General features: G+C 39.8%; 3 protein-coding genes and 1 long non-coding RNA gene across 6 annotated transcripts in view; all 4 read left to right on the top strand.

The window, feature by feature from the left end:
• Positions 1-6176, top strand: part of LOC107598633 (transient receptor potential cation channel subfamily M member 4-like) — a 22719-nt gene extending 16543 nt beyond the window's left edge. Inside the window, exons 16-22 of the mRNA XM_016290025.1 lie at positions 130-368; positions 494-609; positions 1288-1420; positions 1720-1894; positions 5507-5672; positions 5767-5948; positions 6040-6176. Of these exons, the coding sequence (XP_016145511.1) occupies positions 130-368; positions 494-609; positions 1288-1420; positions 1720-1894; positions 5507-5672; positions 5767-5948; positions 6040-6176 (1148 nt within the window). The remainder of the gene's footprint in view (positions 1-129; positions 369-493; positions 610-1287; positions 1421-1719; positions 1895-5506; positions 5673-5766; positions 5949-6039) is intronic.
• On the top strand, positions 2510-3419 carry LOC107598583 (uncharacterized). Its single transcript, XR_001610576.1, has 4 exons — positions 2510-2650; positions 2725-2846; positions 3188-3252; positions 3372-3419. It is a non-coding gene; the product is annotated as an uncharacterized lncRNA (long non-coding RNA).
• Positions 6177-9294: 3118 nt separating the features above from the next.
• On the top strand, positions 9295-11691 carry LOC107598632 (glutamic acid-rich protein-like). Its single transcript, XM_016290024.1, has 2 exons — positions 9295-9886; positions 11269-11691. The coding sequence occupies exons 1-2, from the start codon at positions 9461-9463 to the stop codon at positions 11689-11691; spliced, it is 849 nt and encodes a 282-aa protein (XP_016145510.1). The 5' UTR covers positions 9295-9460.
• Positions 11692-12902: 1211 nt separating this feature from the next.
• LOC107598582 (sarcoplasmic reticulum histidine-rich calcium-binding protein-like) lies at positions 12903-18850 on the top strand. 3 transcript variants are annotated; one of them, XM_016289963.1, is made up of 7 exons: positions 12903-13214; positions 13449-13881; positions 16704-16804; positions 17967-18035; positions 18186-18240; positions 18407-18443; positions 18575-18850. In XM_016289963.1, the coding sequence occupies exons 1-7, from the start codon at positions 13044-13046 to the stop codon at positions 18594-18596; spliced, it is 888 nt and encodes a 295-aa protein (XP_016145449.1). In that variant the 5' UTR covers positions 12903-13043; the 3' UTR covers positions 18597-18850. The 3 variants fall into 3 exon arrangements, with proteins under 3 accessions (XP_016145449.1, XP_016145448.1, XP_016145447.1); XM_016289962.1 differs by having other exon boundaries at positions 13446-13881; XM_016289961.1 differs by having other exon boundaries at positions 12903-13373; positions 13554-13881.
• Positions 18851-20246: the final 1396 nt, after the last annotated feature.

The raw sequence follows: 20246 nt of genomic DNA, 5'->3' as shown, positions 1-20246 counted from the left end.
TTTTTTTTTTTTTTTTTTTTTTTTTTTTTTTTTTAAACCCACTGGAATGATTTTTTTTTCGTCCTTGATCAGGTTGGCCGAAATAGGTCTTCCTTATTGGCTTCCCTGTTTACTCCTTCCTGTAAGCAGGTACTGCTACAAATTCCCAACCCAAGAAGCGCCCGTTTTGGCTTTCCCGCTGGACGCAGTTCTGGTACGCCCCTGTCACTTCATTCATCGGCAATGTTGTGACGTACTTCCTCTTCCTGTTTCTATACGCCTACGTGCTCTTGGTCGACTTCAAGCCACCTCCGCCTGAAGGCCCTGCCGTTTCTGAGTATCTGCTGTATTTCTGGGTGTTCACGATCGTCTGCGAGGAGATTCGAGAGGTAGATGCTGCATTTCTCAAATCACTTCCTGGTTTTCCTTGTACAACATATCAAACAAGTGATACAAAGAAAGAATTTTCAGTCAAGTATAATGATTCATTTTCTTTGTTCTCTTTCACTCCCAGACATTCATTGTGGGCAGTAAGACGTTTTGTCAGAGGTTGATGCTGTATATTCAGGATGTTTGGAATAAGTTTGATGTTCTTGCCATCTCCCTCTTTATCGCTGGATTGTGCTGCAGGTAATGCTTGACAGTCCACAAAAATATTTAGAAACTGTTTTCAATGTTTTGACGATAATAAGAAATATTATCAAATCAGCAGCAAATCAGTATATTAGAATAATTTCTGAAGGATCACATGACATTGAAGACTAAAATAAAGATGCTGAAACAATATTCTTGTGTACTTTTATGCCCGTCTCAGGATGTTCAGTTGGTCGTACAACACGGGACGCGATATACTGTGTATGGACTACATGGTCTTCACGCTCCGACTCGTCCACATTTTTGCCATTCACAGACAGTTGGGTCCCAAAATCATCATACTTGGCAAAATGGTGAGACAATCAGAGAGGTGATCAAAGTGATAATGAAGCTCTATAGATGGCATCCAGCAAAAAGCATTATGCATGCAATGCATTACCATAAAATCAAGACCTTTTCAAGCAATCGTCCTGAAAAATATAGATTCATTTCATGCTTTTCACATCTCACTCCTCTTTATATTTCTTTTGAATGAACTACAGATAAAGGATGCGTTCTTCTTCTTATTCTTCCTGGGGGTGTGGCTGAGTGCGTATGGAGTGGCCAATCAAGCTCTATTATACCAATACGACCCAAGCCCTGATAGAGCGTTTCGAAAAGACTAAAATAAAGATGCTGAAACAATATTCTTGTGTACTTTTATGCCCGTCTCAGGATGTTCAGTTGGTCGTACAACACGGGACGCGATATACTGTGTATGGACTACATGGTCTTCACGCTCCGACTCATCCACATTTTTGCCATTCACAGACAGTTGGGTCCCAAAATCATCATACTTGGCAAAATGGTGAGACAATCAGAGAGGTGATCAAAGTGATAATGAAGCTCTATAGATGGCATCCAGCAAAAAGCATTATGCATGCAATGCATTACCATAAAATCAAGACCTTTTCAAGCAATCGTCCTGAAAAATATAGATTAATTTCATGCTTTTAAAAGCCATCCAAGCCTAAACGACTTCAATACCACTAAGATTCCATTGTGTCAACCGTTTACAGATAAAAAATGCATAACATTAGATTGAAACAACAATTGGAGACCTTTCACATCTCACTCCTCTTTATATTTCTTTTGAATGAACTACAGATAAAGGATGCATTCTTCTTCTTATTCTTCCTGGGGGTGTGGCTGAGTGCGTATGGAGTGGCCAATCAAGCTCTATTATACCAATACGACCCAAGCCCTGAAAGAGCGTTTCGACGAGTCTTGTACAGACCATATTTGCATATATTTGGACAGATTCCTGTGGAAGAAATAGACCGTATGTTCACTTCTGATTTACACTTAAAGGAATAGTTCACCTAAAAATTTAAATTTGCTGAAAACGTGCCGACCCAAAATGTAGATGAGTTTGTTTCTTCACTGAAACCGATTTGGAGAATGGATCCAATGGATCCTCTGCAGTGAATGCGTGCCGTCAGAATGAGAGTCCAAGCAGCTGATAAAAACATCACAATATTAAACAAGTAAGCCACACTACTCCAGTCCATCAATTAACATCTTGTGAAGCAAAAAGCTGCATGTTTGTAATGAACAAATCCATCATTAGGGTGTTTTATCTGTACACCGTTGTTTCTGGGCAAAATACGAGTCCATAATTCATAACAGTGCTTCCTCCAGTGAAAATGTCCCCTGTTGTCCTTTAACATCAAAATTCACCAACATATTTGTTTAGAACCGCTTTGGACTGTTTTTGCTTTTAAACAGTTCTTGAACTGTACATATGTGGTTGAAACAAGATTACCTTTTCACTGGAGAAATTGATATTGTGGATAGAGGACTCATTTAAGCTGAAAGCACGTTAAACGGTAAAAACGCCTTAAGTGGTAAAAGAAAGTTGAAACTTCTCTCCACTGCAATTGTTTTGACAGATGTGTTTAGCACGTGCTACCAAACCAAAGCAAGTTATTCCGACAAGCTGCTGATCCGCAAGTCTAATCTGTGGGGTGACGCCACCTGTCTGAAGATGGCCATGGCCACTGATGCCCGTTATTTCTTCAGCAATGATGGAGTACAGGTCTGTCGGCATGCAGATAGTCACGGTTTCGTTTGAAATAAGGTGAGTGTTTTTCATAAACAGTCTTTTTTTAGTCCCTGCTGTCTAAGATATGGTGGGGTGACATGGAAAGAGGAACAGAGCTCTGGAAACTCGCGCTGACGATGATCATTCCTCCTCTCGTCTACACCAACCTCATCGATTTCAAGTCAGAAAAGTAATGTAAATTTCCTCAGTTTCCTTGCATCTTTCCTTACATTATCACTGTGCTCCACTTTTTTGCATTTACCATAATGACCTGTTTAACCCTGCTAAAATTAACTTATTGAGAAGTTACTTACCTGTCAAAACTTCTCAAACCCATCTTTTAAAATATAAAAAACTTCATACTATATATATATATATTTAAAAAAAAAAAAATATATATATATATCATCATGCCAATTTGGTAAGTTTTATATGACAGGATAGAAGACGATACAAATCAACTAATGCCACAAATCATAACAGAATTCATTAAATCTATTGCTAATATTTGCACAAATTTGACCCAAACAGAACCAGAGTATACAACAGTGAAGGCGATCACGAGGACTCAAATAACATCAGGTGACCAACAAAAGGTCTTTTTTTTTTTTTTTTTTTTTAAACCCACTGGAATGATTTTTTTTTCGTCCTTGATCAGGTTGGCCGAAATAGGTCTTCCTTATTGGCTTCCCTGTTTACTCCTTCCTGTAAGCAGGTACTGCTACAAATTCCCAACCCAAGAAGCGCCCGTTTTGGCTTTCCCGCTGGACGCAGTTCTGGTACGCCCCTGTCACTTCATTCATCGGCAATGTTGTGACGTACTTCCTCTTCCTGTTTCTATACGCCTACGTGCTCTTGGTCGACTTCAAGCCACCTCCGCCTGAAGGCCCTGCCGTTTCTGAGTATCTGCTGTATTTCTGGGTGTTCACGATCGTCTGCGAGGAGATTCGAGAGGTAGATGCTGCATTTCTCAAATCACTTCCTGGTTTTCCTTGTACAACATATCAAACAAGTGATACAAAGAAAGAATTTTCAGTCAAGTATAATGATTCATTTTCTTTGTTCTCTTTCACTCCCAGACATTCATTGTGGGCAGTAAGACGTTTTGTCAGAGGTTGATGCTGTATATTCAGGATGTTTGGAATAAGTTTGATGTTCTTGCCATCTCCCTCTTTATCGCTGGATTGTGCTGCAGGTAATGCTTGACAGTCCACAAAAATATTTAGAAACTGTTTTCAATGTTTTGACGATAATAAGAAATATTATCAAATCAGTATATTAGAATAATTTCTGAAGGATCACATGACATTGAAGACTAAAATAAAGATGCTGAAACAATATTCTTGTGTACTTTTATGCCCGTCTCAGGATGTTCAGTTGGTCGTACAACACGGGACGCGATATACTGTGTATGGACTACATGGTCTTCACGCTCCGACTCATCCACATTTTTGCCATTCACAGACAGTTGGGTCCCAAAATCATCATACTTGGCAAAATGGTGAGACAATCAGAGAGGTGATCAAAGTGATAATGAAGCTCTATAGATGGCATCCAGCAAAAAGCATTATGCATGCAATGCATTACCATAAAATCAAGACCTTTTCAAGCAATCGTCCTGAAAAATATAGATTAATTTCATGCTTTTAAAAGCCATCCAAGCCTAAACGACTTCAATACCACTAAGATTCCATTGTGTCAACCGTTTACAGATAAAAAATGCATAACATTAGATTGATTTCATGCTTTCATGCTTTTCACATCTCACTCCTCTTTATATTTCTTTTGAATGAACTACAGATAAAGGATGCGTTCTTTCTTCCTGGGGCCAATCAAGCTCTATTATACCAATACGACCCAAGCCCTGAAAGAGCGTTTCGACGAGTCTTGTACAGACCATATTTGCATATATTTGGACAGATTCCTGTGGAAGAAATAGACCGTATGTTCACTTCTGATTTACACTTAAAGGAATAGTTCACCTAAAAATTTAAATTTGCTGAAAACGTGCCGACCCAAAATGTAGATGAGTTTGTTTCTTCACTGAAACCGATTTGGAGAATGGATCCAATGGATCCTCTGCAGTGAATGCGTGCCGTCAGAATGAGAGTCCAAGCAGCTGATAAAAACATCACAATATTAAACAAGTAAGCCACACTACTCCAGTCCATCAATTAACATCTTGTGAAGCAAAAAGCTGCATGTTTGTAATGAACAAATCCATCATTAGGGTGTTTTATCTGTACACCGTTGTTTCTGGGCAAAATACGAGTCCATAATTCATAACAGTGCTTCCTCCAGTGAAAATGTCCCCTGTTGTCCTTTAACATCAAAATTCACCAACATATTTGTTTAGAACCGCTTTGGACTGTTTTTGCTTTTAAACAGTTCTTGAACTGTACATATGTGGTTGAAACAAGATTACCTTTTCACTGGAGAAATTGATATTGTGGATAGAGGACTCATTTAAGCTGAAAGCACGTTAAACGGTAAAAACGCCTTAATGATTGATTTGTTTCTTACAAACACATAGCTTTTCACTTCACAAAATGTTAATTGATGGACTGGAGTGGTGTGGATTACCTGTGGATTATTGTGATGTTTTTATCAGCTGGTTGGACTCTCATTCTGACGGCACCCATTCACTGCAGAGGATCCATTGGTGAGCAGAAGTGAAGTAGTGCTAAATTTCTCCAAATCTGTTCTGATGAAGAAACAAACTCATCTTCATCTTGAATGGCTTGAGGATGAGTAAATTTTCAACAAATTTTCATTTTAGGGTAAACTATTCCTTTAAATTGAAACTTTCTGTTAACATCCATTGACTATATTGTATCTGTGTGTGTTAAGCTGGCAAGTATTGGGATAGAGACTGTACAGATAATCTGACACTGATTAATGAAGGGAAAGAGCCATGTAGAGACACCAGCCACAACTGGCTTGTGGTCATTTTGCTGGTCATATTCCTACTAGTCACCAACATCCTACTAGTCAACCTGCTCATCGCCACATTCAGGTATTTGTTTGTCTAGTCATCCATCTGCTGTATGTAGCCCTCAAATTATCCATCCATCCATGTATTTCTATTCTCTTTGTGTCTGTTTCTGTAGCTACACCTTCTCTAAGGTTCAGGAGCACAGCGACACATACTGGAAGTTTCAGCGGTATAATCTGATAGTGGAGTATCATTCCCGTCCTACTCTCGCTCCACCCTTCATCATCCTATCCCACATCAACCTCTTAATCAAAAGAAACCTACGCAAAGTGCCATCCACCAAAATCCACCGATTTGGTAAAGTTAGAAATGAACTGCAGTTCAAGCAGACTTGTTGAAGATGAAATGTGACGTAAAGTAAAATTTGTGCATTTGACTTTTATAACAGCACTGCAGTTGAAGGGTAGAGATGCTAACAAGCTGGTGAAATGGGAGACCTTCCAGAAGGAGAACTTTCTGGCTCTCGAGAGCAAAAAACGAAGAGGGACTGACTCTGAGAGGCTAAAGCGCATGACTGCTAAGTGAGTCAAACAACCTCCTGAAATAAGAATTTGGTGTAATTAGTAATACACAGCATGCACGATACAAGGAAATGGTCGGTAACATCATCACTTTGAGGTACGATATCTATATCAGAAAGATCAATTCCATGCGATATAATTAAATCTAGCGTATGATTAAAACGATGAGTGGGCCCGGTGACGTTTTGCTTGACTCCAAAAGAGTTTATTAGGTCAGTAAACGCAAGTTCTAATACATCATTTTTTATTATCAACGTGAATGTTAAAATCTCCGACAAAACTATTTATTTTGCATATCTGACAGTGTAACATTAAGCAGAAGTATTTTGAATGAGTTAAACCTGTATCCTGTCTTCTCAGTAACATTGAGAATGTCACTATATATTGTTGCAACACCGCCGCCACGACCAGTCTGACGGGGCTCATGCTTATAACAGTAGCTTGGTGGAGTAGACTCATTTAGACCAATATAATCATTAGGTTTTAGCCAGGTTTCAGTCAAGCAGAGTACATCAAAACTATTTTCTGTGATCATTTCATTTACAATAACTGCTTTGGGTGAGAGTGATCTAATGTTTAGGAGCCCAAACTTTAACAGTTGTTTTTGTTCATTTATTTGACATTTTTCTGGTTTAATCACGATCAGATTTTTTTCATGTGTGAAAATAGTGTACAGCATCGGGCTGAGTACACATCCCTGAGGAGCGCCTGTGTTCATAATGATGGTGCTGGAGGAGTGTTTTTTCCGAGGCAGCCGTGTTGAGGTCTAGTGGTGAGGAAGCTCAGTATCCAGTTACACAGTGCAGAAGCCATTGTGAGGGAAAGATTGAAGATGTCAGTGGTTACACTGGTCAGCTCTGAAGCACAAAGCCCAAGTACATGTCCTGGGATGTTATCCGGACCTGCTGCCTTGCGTGTGTTCACTTTACTCAGTGACTTATAAACCTGTGTGGGGGTTAGCGTCAGTGCCCGTTCCCCCTCATCAGGAGTCACTTCCAGTTTTGTTCAGGGCTTCAAAACGTGCATAAAAGCGGTTGAGTTCGTCGAGCAGAGATGCAGAGCTGTTTGTAGATGTCCGGCCTTTGTAGTCTGGGATGTGTGCTAGGCCTTGCCACGTTTTCCTTGATTCATGTGCAGCATAGTAAGATTCCAGCCTGTCTGTAGGATGCTTTGGCAGATTTAATGCTTTTGCGAACATCATATCTTGACTTTTAGTAGGCTTCCGAGTCCCCAGTTTTAAAAGCCATAGCGAGCACATAGACTGTAATGTACCTGTGCAGTAACCCATGGTTTCTGATTTGGATATGTGCAAATGGTCCTCTGTGGTATGATATTGTATATGCATTTGCTGATATACGCTGGAACAGTTGATGCATATTCATCAATAGTGACTGTGGAGTCCTGTTGTATTGCTGCTGTTCTGAATACATCCCAGACAGTACATGCAAGGCAGTCTTTCAGTGTTTGTTCAGCTGTCTCAAACCACACTCTATGATTTTCCTTTAAAGAGCACTGTTTCAGCTTCTGTTTGAAGGTTGGGTATAGAAAAATTGTAATGTGGTCTGAGCATCCAATATGAGGTTGGGACTTCGCTTTGTAAACTCCCTTTAACTTTGTATACACGTGATCCAGTGTGTTCTGTTCTCTAGTAGGAATGTTGACATGTTGATGAAATTCTGGTAGCATATATATATAGTATGCACAAAACAGTACAATCCTTTAAATAGTACATATATATGTATATAAGACTGTCTTGCATGTACTGACTTGGATTAACGTAACATTTCAAAACATTTAAAGCAACATAATACAATGATGATTGAAAGATGAACCTGATGTGTCATGTTTGATACATTTCAACTTTATTTATTTATTTATTTTAAATCATGCATGGATCTTAGTAAACCTAAGTTGCTTTGGCTGAGTAAGTGTTCATCTTAAAATACTGTATTACTAACAATATAAATGTTATTGTTATGTTTACTTGTCTAAAAATCAGTAAAGATTTCAAAGCAAAAAAATATATATATATATATATCAACACACACAGGATACTTGAGGATCTTTGAAAACCCCATGAAATCAAGATATAGAATTCTAAAACCATATTGACACTGGTTCATGGATCACTGAGATCCAATCTTCTAAGCAACCAATGAGCAGCCCCATTGGCGGATTCTAAGTTTCATTGAACTGTTGTCCTATTCCGGTCTCCACAGGAAATTGTTAAAACAAAAACGTAAATTAATTAAACAAAAACGTTTTTGAATACTACTGGGATAAAAAAGAGCTCAAGGTCAAGCTAATAAAGGAATTTCTGGAAATTATTTGTTTTTAGCACCAGCAAACCAGTATGCATTGCATTCAATGTCAAAGACTGACGAGAGAAAACAAGCATGGCTTGCAACGCTTAAGTGAAAATACTCCCCAAAGAAGGTATATATACTGTATGTGTTCTTATCATTTTGTGGACAAAAAGTGCCCTAGTTTTCCGGCATGAGTCAGGAAAGAAAAACTTCTAGAGGAACCTGTGGAGAGTGCTTAGATTAAAATCTTCTTGAAAGTGAATACAAATCCATTTCATTTTCACCATCTGGTGACGTAAATGGGAGCAGGTGCATACAGCAGTAGATATCAGGGTATGCAGTGATTAAGATGTATAGAGGTGACCTTTAGAAAAGGACCTGATATAGGGAAAGCGCGAGCGAGTGAGGGAGGGATGGTGTTTCAGCAGCTGAGTGATCTATTGAAGGTCAGATCATTCAGTGTACTACTACTATTGAGAGCCTCTTTATATAGCTTCCCACCCACCAGACCCAGCCAGGCCTAAGGAGGGTCAAAATGGGACTGGCTTCACTCGGTTGGGTCTATGTTTGTGTAATGTTGGTCCTAAAGTTGATTTGTGCCTTCCTATAATCTTCCATTACTCATGAGCACTTCTATTTATCTAATTTTCTCTCACATAGACAAAGAAGTAATAATAAAAGGCATTAGAAGTGTGTCTTGTGCATGTGGCCCTGTCAATCATCTCAGTATGTTCCTCTGTTCTACACCATTCTCTGAATGGTGCGAGTGTGCATGTGACCGTACAACAGAGACCAGCCCCCTCTCTCACTCAACTACCTCTCTAATTCCCTCTGGTGGATCCAGCGTCTGCACTTCCAAGTACTTGGTCCAAAGATCTAAAGATCTTGGATCATTGAACCCCATAAGAAACCGCTCCTCTTGGGTGGATACGAACACATTTTTTATAAACTGACTGTATTTGTGTGAGGGAGCGACTGCAAGATGGTAGCTTCACATAGCTGGCTGTTGGGGCTTATCGTAGCTCTGCTTTGCACTGGACCGTTCAGGGATTCTGTGCAGGCTGAAGAAAGGCTGCGAAGTGAGGAAGCCGAGGTGCTGAGCGGTCTGGACCCTACAGGAGGTGAGAAAGAGGAGGTGGCTGATGAGGAGGAGGTTGGAGATGTATCTGAAGAAGTAGATGAAGACGTGGGAGGAGATGGGGAAGCAGAGGAAGATGAAGACGATGGAGAGGAAGCTTCTGAGGAAGAGGTGACACCAGAAGAGGAGATAACTAAGGAGGCAGAATCAGCTGAGGCAGAAGCTGAGGATGAGGCTGAAGAGGAAGCAGCAGAGGAAGAAGAGGAGGAGGAATACACAGAGGAAGAGGTAGAAGTAGCAGAAGAGGAGGAGGATACAGAGAAAGAGGAGGTAGAAGTAGAGGAAGGATTAGCAGATTGCATTCAATGTCAAAGACTGACGAGAGAAAACAAGCATGGCTTGCAACGCTTAAGTGAAAATACTCCCCAAAGAAGGTATATATACTGTATGTGTTCTTATCATTTTGTGGACAAAAAGTGCCCTAGTTTTCCGGCATGAGTCAGGAAAGAAAAACTTCTAGAGGAACCTGTGGAGAGTGCTTAGATTAAAATCTTCTTGAAAGTGAATACAAATCCATTTCATTTTCACCATCTGGTGACGTAAATGGGAGCAGGTGCATACAGCAGTAGATATCAGGGTATGCAGTGATTAAGATGTATAGAGGTGACCTTTAGAAAAGGACCTGATATAGGGAAAGCGCGAGCGAGTGAGGGAGGGATGGTGTTTCAGCAGCTGAGTGATCTATTGAAGGTCAGATCATTCAGTGTACTACTACTATTGAGAGCCTCTTTATATAGCTTCCCACCCACCAGACCCAGCCAGGCCTAAGGAGGGTCAAAATGGGACTGGCTTCACTCGGTTGGGTCTATGTTTGTGTAATGTTGGTCCTAAAGTTGATTTGTGCCTTCCTATAATCTTCCATTACTCATGAGCACTTCTATTTATCTAATTTTCTCTCACATAGACAAAGAAGTAATAATAAAAGGCATTAGAAGTGTGTCTTGTGCATGTGGCCCTGTCAATCATCTCAGTATGTTCCTCTGTTCTACACCATTCTCTGAATGGTGCGAGTGTGCATGTGACCGTACAACAGAGACCAGCCCCCTCTCTCACTCAACTACCTCTCTAATTCCCTCTGGTGGATCCAGCGTCTGCACTTCCAAGTACTTGGTCCAAAGATCTAAAGATCTTGGATCATTGAACCCCATAAGAAACCGCTCCTCTTGGGTGGATACGAACACATTTTTTATAAACTGACTGTATTTGTGTGAGGGAGCGACTGCAAGATGGTAGCTTCACATAGCTGGCTGTTGGGGCTTATCGTAGCTCTGCTTTGCACTGGACCGTTCAGGGATTCTGTGCAGGCTGAAGAAAGGCTGCGAAGTGAGGAAGCCGAGGTGCTGAGCGGTCTGGACCCTACAGGAGGTGAGAAAGAGGAGGTGGCTGATGAGGAGGAGGTTGGAGATGTATCTGAAGAAGTAGATGAAGACGTGGGAGGAGATGGGGAAGCAGAGGAAGATGAAGACGATGGAGAGGAAGCTTCTGAGGAAGAGGTGACACCAGAAGAGGAGATAACTAAGGAGGCAGAATCAGCTGAGGCAGAAGCTGAGGATGAGGCTGAAGAGGAAGCAGCAGAGGAAGAAGAGGAGGAGGAATACACAGAGGAAGAGGTAGAAGTAGCAGAAGAGGAGGAGGATACAGAGAAAGAGGAGGTAGAAGTAGAGGAAGGATTAGCAGAAGAAGAGGATTCAGCACAACAGATAACAGAGGAAGAAGAAACAGCCGCAGAGGATGAGGCAGAAGAGGGAGCAGATGAAGAGGAAGTAGCAGAGGAAGATGATGAGGCAGAAGGAGTAATAGATGAAGAGGAGGAATACACAGAGGAAGAGGTAGAAGTAGCAGAAGAGGAGGAGGAGGCAGAGGACGAGGAGGTAGAAGTAGAGGAAGGATTAGCAGAAGAAGAGGATTCAGCACAACAGATAACAGAGGAAGAAGAAACAGCTGCAGAGGATGAGGGAGCGCCAGGTGAGGAAGAGGCAGATGAGGAGAAGGAAACTGCTGATGAAGATAATGAGGAGGCTGGAGATGAAGGTGAAGATGAGGAGACCACAGATACTGTTGAAGGTAACTACTGAATTAATCATTAAATAGCCTTCACAATCAATGTTAAGTGATTTTACTTACACTGAAAACAGAAATATTTTTAGAGTATTTTTACGTGAAAAAAGCTAGGAAACAACTAACTCAGAAACTTCAAGTAGAAATTCTCAAGTAAATTTTACTGACACGTGAAGTTTTCTTAAGGATGATTATAAAAAATAATATTAATGGTAATACATACCGTATTTAAGTTCCTGAGTAATGTTTACTTTAACATATTACTTTAACATACTACTTACTACAACTCATCAATCATTAATACTGATAATGTACTTTATAAAAATGGTTAGTCTTCACCGCAAATGACACGTTCTAAAACATAATGCCTCTCAGTGAGTCTATGAAGTCACACATTCTAAAATAGCTCACTATATCAGAACAGCTACAGCAGCTGAAATATTCCAACCACTTTAAGTCCTTTCTGGCTGAATGTTGTTGACATGAACCTAACACATGGCGTATGTGTTACATATACTCGACTGTTTGGCCAACTCTGAAACCTAGAGTTTGTTATCAACATAAAATTCACAAGCACCAAAGTGCATTTGAGTTTTAGCTGCCATCTAAAAATGAACAAAGCATCCGTATCTATCTCAGGGGCAAATGTCAACTAGCTGTAAGATGAGTAAAATAATTCAATTTTTGCACCCATATGAAAGACACTTTGAGAAAGGGACACTATTTGTTGAGGCGTTACAAAAAAAAGTGAACAATTAAATTCCTTCACAATGGGCCCTTCACCAAGTCCTTTAGAGAAGGGACACTTCAAAGAAGTAATTGTATTTTTTATAGTCATGTGACCCAGGGTGGCAAGTCATTGCAATTCATTTTAATGCTAGATGGTGGGAGATTTTGAGTTAATGTAAACAGAATAATTCAAGTCGTCTTGGTTTGTTGTAATTACACACATTTTTAGCATTCATTTTATATAAATTTTCATAAACAAGAATAGTGTTTAATAGTAGATACATTAGATAAATGTGTCTACCTGCAGGGTCCAAAAATAACAAGTAATAAAAGCAGAAAGAGAACAGAACAGAAAGTATACATTAAGAAAAAGAAAGGACCAAGCACTGAAACCTGCACCCCAATGATTAGCCGAATGGTGCGAGTGTGCATGTGACCGTACAACAGAGACCAGCCCCCTCTCTCACTCAACTACCTCTCTAATTCCCTCTGGTGGATCCAGCGTCTGCACTTCCAAGTACTTGGTCCAAAGATCTAAAGATCTTGGATCATTGAACCCCATAAGAAACCGCTCCTCTTGGGTGGATACGAACACATTTTTTATAAACTGACTGTATTTGTGTGAGGGAGCGACTGCAAGATGGTAGCTTCACATAGCTGGCTGTTGGGGCTTATCGTAGCTCTGCTTTGCACTGGACCGTTCAGGGATTCTGTGCAGGCTGAAGAAAGGCTGCGAAGTGAGGAAGCCGAGGTGCTGAGCGGTCTGGACCCTACAGGAGGTGAGAAAGAGGAGGTGGCTGATGAGGAGGAGGTTGGAGATGTATCTGAAGAAGTAGATGAAGACGTGGGAGGAGATGGGGAAGCAGAGGAAGATGAAGACGATGGAGAGGAAGCTTCTGAGGAAGAGGTGACACCAGAAGAGGAGATAACTAAGGAGGCAGAATCAGCTGAGGCAGAAGCTGAGGATGAGGCTGAAGAGGAAGCAGCAGAGGAAGAAGAGGAGGAGGAATACACAGAGGAAGAGGTAGAAGTAGCAGAAGAGGAGGAGGATACAGAGAAAGAGGAGGTAGAAGTAGAGGAAGGATTAGCAGAAGAAGAGGATTCAGCACAACAGATAACAGAGGAAGAAGAAACAGCCGCAGAGGATGAGGCAGAAGAGGGAGCAGATGAAGAGGAAGTAGCAGAGGAAGATGATGAGGCAGAAGGAGTAATAGATGAAGAGGAGGAATACACAGAGGAAGAGGTAGAAGTAGCAGAAGAGGAGGAGGAGGCAGAGGACGAGGAGGTAGAAGTAGAGGAAGGATTAGCAGAAGAAGAGGATTCAGCACAACAGATAACAGAGGAAGAAGAAACAGCTGCAGAGGATGAGGGAGCGCCAGGTGAGGAAGAGGCAGATGAGGAGAAGGAAACTGCTGATGAAGATAATGAGGAGGCTGGAGATGAAGGTGAAGATGAGGAGACCACAGATACTGTTGAAGGTAACTACTGAATTAATCATTAAATAGCCTTCACAATCAATGTTAAGTGATTTTACTTACACTGAAAACAGAAATATTTTTAGAGTATTTTTACGTGAAAAAAGCTAGGAAACAACTAACTCAGAAACTTCAAGTAGAAATTCTCAAGTAAATTTTACTGACACGTGAAGTTTTCTTAAGGATGATTATAAAAAATAATATTAATGGTAATACATACCGTATTTAAGTTCCTGAGTAATGTTTACTTTAACATATTACTTTAACATACTACTTACTACAACTCATCAATCATTAATACTGATAATGTACTTTATAAAAATGGTTAGTCTTCACCGCAAATGACACGTTCTAAAACATAATGCCTCTCAGTGAGTCTATGAAGTCACACATTCTAAAATAGCTCACTATATCAGAACAGCTACAGCAGCTGAAATATTCCAACCACTTTAAGTCCTTTCTGGCTGAATGTTGTTGACATGAACCTAACACATGGCGTATGCGTTACATATACTCGACTGTTTGGCCAACTCTGAAACCTAGAGTTTGTTATCAACATAAAATTCACAAGCACCAAAGTGCATTTGAGTTTTAGCTGCCATCTAAAAATGAACAAAGCATCCGTATCTATCTCAGGGGCAAATGTCAACTAGCTGTAAGATGAGTAAAATAATTCAATTTTTGCACCCATATGAAAGACACTTTGAGAAAGGGACACTATTTGTTGAGGCGTTACAAAAAAAAGTGAACAATTAAATTCCTTCACAATGGGCCCTTCACCAAGTCCTTTAGAGAAGGGACACTTCAAAGAAGTAATTGTATTTTTTATAGTCATGTGACCCAGGGTGGCAAGTCATTGCAATTCATTTTAATGCTAGATGGTGGGAGATTTTGAGTTAATGTAAACAGAATAATTAAAGTCGTCTTGGTTTGTTGTAATTACACACATTTTTAGCATTCATTTTATATAAATTTTCAATAAACAAGAATAGTGTTTAATAGTAGATACATTAGATAAATGTGTCTACCTGCAGGGTCCAAAAATAACAAGTAATAAAAGCAGAAAGAGAACAGAACAGAAAGTATACATTAAGAAAAAGAAAGGACCAAGCACTGAAACCTGCACCCCAATGATTAGCCGATGTGACTTTGACACATATTCTCTCCAGGAAACCTTAGAGCTGACTAAACATAAATCTTTCAATACCTTGACAGAAAAGTTGACAGCACTAGTCTGTAGCTTTCAACTGTTGTAGGGTAAGTGTTGTGGGGTCATCCAGGCCTGCTTAAATATAGTGGGAAAGTAGCCAAACGCATTGATATGATAGAATGGAGTTGAAGAGATCTCTTGTACAAGATCCTGTGAATAGTCCGCAGGTGTCTGAAGTGTTGCTGATCTTGTTTCGTTAGTTAGTGACTTTGGCAGCAGAAACAAGTAAAGGAGAGGGAGGAGATGAGAGATTGATACTTGCTCAAGTCAGCGGTGATTCAGAGAGAATGACAGACAACTGGAGAAAAAGGTGTTAGAGAAATGTAAGAAAGCAACAAGATTATGGTTAGGTATACAGTTATGGGTGAGCCTGTTTGCTTGCATTGTGTGCTGCAGCGAAATATGAGGCCAGAAATTCTAGGAAGTCAGCTGGTTGAGGTTTGTCCCAGTGGACGTTAAAGTCAATACAGAGACATTGTGAAACTCTGGCAGTAGCAGTAATTGATATTCTAAGGATGTGTTTTTGCAGAGAGAAGAGAGGGGAATGAATTTCCAAAGTTGAAGACGGGATTGAGGGAGTTGCCATGTTGTCTGTGCAGATCCATGTCTGTCAGACCAAAACATTTTAAGAGGTTTGACTGACTGACCAAGGCTGGGATAAAGTCAGCCAACTGGCAGTTCCAACAGATATAGAAAGACTGTGAGTGTAGGTATCCTGGCGTGGACGTCTCCCTATAGTAAACAACAAGAAGGTAGTAAGATGGAGTATTAAGGAACGCCAGGGGTGCCCAATCCTGCTCCTGGAGGGCCACTGTCCTACAAAGTTTATCTCTTGCCTAGAAGTGTCTAGTGATCCTGCTTGTTTCAGGTGTGTTTAATTAGGGCTTGACCTAAGCTCTGCTGGAAGGCGGCACTCTAGGAACAGAATTGGACAAACCCTGCTGTAAGCCCGAGACACACTGCATGATTTTAGCAATCCAATAAGATCATTGCATGCCACACTGTTCCACATGGATCTATTAAACTTGACTACGATGCGTGTAGACTGTACGATGATGACACCAATGGACTCATACGCAACGACACACATTACTATAGAAGAATAAAACGTCATTAGCATGTGCTAGTGCTAAACAAAAAGACCATGATAAATCACACTTTAGCAGTCGTAGTTTTTATTTGTGTGGAAAAAAAGTGGAAGCGGCAAAAGAGGAAGGGATAAGAGCTTGAGGTAAGCAGTTTTAGCATTTTAACATGGGGAGTCTATGGGGCTGACTCCCTTTTGGAGCCAACCTCTAGCGGCCAGTCGATGAATTGCAGTTTTAGTCACTTCCGGAAGGACCGGTGGGTTGCCGCTTGGCGACGACCTACAGCCAATGAGAGAGCACAATACAGGGCAACTGAAAGTTCAGGGGGAGGAGTCATAATATACCTGCAACAGAACATCAAAAAGCAACCATTCTCTCCTTCATATTCTTCTTTTTAATTATTGATTTGTCACTGCAAATCACCGTATAGAAAACCTAGATTGCAATCTTTTTGCGGGCTGTTTTTGACAGCAATATTAAGATCTTTGTTAAACCTAATTTTTCTCTCTCTCTCTCTCTCTATGTAGAAACTGCCAGTGAGGAAAATGTAGAGGGAGAAGAGTTGGTCTCCACGAAGGATTTAATGTATAGCTCAGGCTCTTTCTGTGCACTTTGCTCAGTCTGTGAGGTAACCACGCTTCTACCACACTGCACTTACATTACTGACTCACACATGCTCCAGTTCCTACTCATCTTAAGAGAGTTTTTAACTGGGACTGGGGCAAAAATGCACCCAAGTTTAAAGGATTAGTTCACTTCCAGAATAGAAATTTCCTGGTAATTTCCTCACTCCCATGTCATCCAAGATGTTCATGTCTTTCTTTCTTCAGTCAAAAAGAAATTAAGGTTTTTCTCTATATAGTGGACTTCAACAGGGATAAATGGGTTGAAGGTCCAAATTGCGGTTTCAATGAAGCTTCAAAGGGCTCTACACGATCCCAGCCGAGGAGTAAGAGTCAAACGATTATCATTTTCTAAAAAAAAAAATTTATATACTTTTTAATCACAAATGCTCATCTTGCACTAGCTCTACGATGCGCGTCCATGACTTCACACATTACTTAGACATGTTGGAAAGTGACGTTTATTCTGGAAGCGAACTAATCCTTTAAATAAGGGACAATTTTTATTGCCATTTACTAAAGCCATTTATGTTAGTAAGCAGCGATTAAGAAATCCATTGAAAATGCCAGAGTTTGTTCAGTATGCTCACTGAATCCTGCAGTCTCACGGATTTTCTCTTCATAAACAAAAAAGTGCTCATTTACATCATTACAAATTCAGAAGCAATAATCAACAATAATTTGTCATAATATTGCAGTTCTGCTATATAATGAATTCCTTTAATTCTATAATTTATATACGTTATGTAGGCTATTTACGGGGTATGCAGCATCATGCGACTGCTGTGAAAATATATGCATGTCACCTTTTAAGCAGCATTTAATAATCATGCTACGTCAGATGCAGCTTTGCAGTGAAAAGACTACTTTTGTTGATGTTGATAAAATAATTATTAATAGTCTGCAGTATTTTGATTGAATGTCACTGGAAATCAATCCATTTTTAAACCTGATGACATCATCATGACGATGATCAGCGCATGAGGTACATATTTTTCAACTACTTTTAGGTGATCATTTCACCTATTTTTAGCACACGCAAAACCAACTGAACTTTAATATAACCCATGAACTTACTTAAGCATAGATTTGGTGTGATCCCTTCCTAAACCTCCCCAGTAAAGAGCAGAGGTGTAGCTTACTACTCTATCTCTGTCCACCTCTCAGCACTGCGGTACCTGTGACAAATGTCCCTGTGAGGAAGGGGACACGTCAGCACACTGCAATCACTGCGAAGTAGGTTTTCTTCTTCTTAATATGATCAAAATTCATATTAATAAAGGCCAAATGTATGTGAACACCTGAACACTACACCTCATTTAACAACAACAAAAACAAACATCTATGCACGTTATGCATCACCTACCCTCTTATCTTCTTCCACAGGATTGTTCCTATTGTTACGTTTGTCCTGTGATCTGTGAAACAGTCTGCCAGCCAGGTATGATGCTGCTATTAATAGGATGCACACTCTTGATTAATTTGAGAGTATCAAAGTTCACTTAGCTTACGCTGAACCAAACACTATTATTTGTTAGCTATATATATGTTATGTAATTACTTTGTCTTTTTTGGATGATATTTTTGGAATGTTTGTTTGATTTTAGGTGGAATTCTTGATGTACTGAGCGGTTCTCTCTACCAGTAAGCATGCAACATCTGTTCAAAACCATACTTGCAGAATAATCACATTATGAATATATTCATACCTGTTATCAGCATAGTTTTAGGTCGAGCCTTATTTGTGTGTTTTTTGTCCTCTACTTCACCTACAGGACGGTGAACACGTTGCTCTGAAAACGTTCAGCATTCTTCACAGCGCCATCATTCGGTGAACAGAGGAACTACAGACTAGCATTCAAATCATTCATTTGTAGGCCTGTCTGCTTGACTGGCAAGATCCAGGGATTCTCACTCTATGAGGCCAGCAAAGAGAGTGGACAACAAATCTTAAATATAAGCAAGGAACTGCCAGGACTCTAATGTTTACCATTTAATGGCACTTTAAAGGTGACTTTACAGGCTGCATTAAATGAATAACTAATATGGTTACATGCAAATGATCTAATTTAGTACTTATATAATATTTCACAATATTACAGTTTTTGATTGTATTTTTGATCAAATAAATGCAGTATTGGTGAACATAAGACTCTTCTTTCAAAACAAAATCTTACTGACCCCAAGCTTTTGAAAGTATATGAAGTAACTTACATACAGTAATAACAAAAGTTCAGGTCAACATGAATGTGTTAGTTCTCTCTGTACACCTAAATCATAAAATGTAATTCTGGTTTCAGATTAATCAGTGTCAATTTAAAGAAATGTGTATAAATTATGAGTGTGTGAATAAAGAGATACACTAAACACACTGGACTTATTATTCACCCTCGGGTTGTTCCAAACATGTATGAATTTCTTTCTTCTGCTGAACACAAAGATATTTTGAAGAAAATGACTAACCTAACAGTTTCTGGTCCCAACTGAATTCCATAGTATTTTTTTTTCTCCATACTATGGAAGTCAATGGGAACCAGCAACTGTTTGGCTACCCATAATCTCAAACAGGTTTGGAACAACTTGAGGGTGAGTAAATGATGACAGAATTGTAATTTTTGGGTGAGCTATCACTTTAATTTAGGACATATTTCATGTTGGGAAATTGAACAAATGCAAGAAATGACAGATATCACATCCCGAAGAGACGATGCTGTTAAATGGAGATCTTCTGGGTGTGAATGGAGGACAGTAAAGACATAACTTTAACATCTGCATATTAGATTAAAACTATTTTTAACACAGTTTGTTCTTAGCGTCTACTATAATTGTGTCTATTCAACAAAACATTCATACAGATTAATGAAACTAAATGACTAACAACTGCACTTTGTCATGCTCTGCTCATACAACAGAAACCACCTCCTTAAGGTGTGAAAACCTAGTTAGAGTGAGGAAACTATTGGTTTCTTGCCTTCTCTAAAAGTCATGAAATGGAGACTGTATTGAAATAAGCTGTGTTTGCTATTATGACTGAGTAAATGTAGAAAACCAGTGGCGGCTCGTGGGGTTTAAAATAGAAGAGGCACGCTAATTGTATTGGTCTGGGTTCCCTGCTGATTATTATTATTATTATTATTATTTGCTTAACCACTTTAAAATGGCTTTTTGGTTGCTTTTAGTCAGAAAACATAAAGAAAACGATACACATACAGCAAGATAATATAACTTCACGTACCTGGCCTATCACTTGAAGCAAACATCCATCCCTTCTTAAAACTCTGTGTTAAAAAAGAGCTGCCTGTTGCGCCATTTAATTAAAGGCAGAGTAAGTGATTTCTGGTAGCCAATGTTGATATTTGAAATCACCAAAACAAACACGCCCCTACCCCAAAAGGGTCTTGCCCCTATTTTGATAGCTCCGCCCCACACATACGTACGCAACCCAGG

Source organism: Sinocyclocheilus grahami, unplaced genomic scaffold, assembly GCF_001515645.1.
Source record: "Sinocyclocheilus grahami isolate Dianchi unplaced genomic scaffold, SAMN03320097.WGS_v1.1 scaffold253.1, whole genome shotgun sequence".
Taxonomy (NCBI): Eukaryota; Metazoa; Chordata; class Actinopteri; order Cypriniformes; family Cyprinidae; genus Sinocyclocheilus; species Sinocyclocheilus grahami.
Note: the sequence above shows the minus strand (reverse complement) of the source record. Positions and strands in the feature narration are given on the sequence as shown.

What these genes read in the sequence shown, in the direction of transcription:
- LOC107598632 (XM_016290024.1), top strand. Translation starts at nt 9,461, where the DNA reads ATGGTAGCTTCACATAGCTGGCTGTTGGGGCTTATCGTAGCTCTGCTT. An exon ending in AGGATACAGAGAAAGAGGAG is followed by an intron (nt 9,887 to 11,268) that starts GTAGAAGTAGAG and finishes GAGAAAGAGGAG; the next exon opens with GTAGAAGTAGAGGAAGGATT.
- LOC107598582 (XM_016289961.1), top strand. Translation starts at nt 13,044, where the DNA reads ATGGTAGCTTCACATAGCTGGCTGTTGGGGCTTATCGTAGCTCTGCTT. An exon ending in AGGCAGAAGCTGAGGATGAG is followed by an intron (nt 13,374 to 13,553) that starts GCTGAAGAGGAA and finishes GCAGAGGATGAG; the next exon opens with GCAGAAGAGGGAGCAGATGA. An exon ending in CACACTGCAATCACTGCGAA is followed by an intron (nt 18,036 to 18,185) that starts GTAGGTTTTCTT and finishes CTTCTTCCACAG; the next exon opens with GATTGTTCCTATTGTTACGT.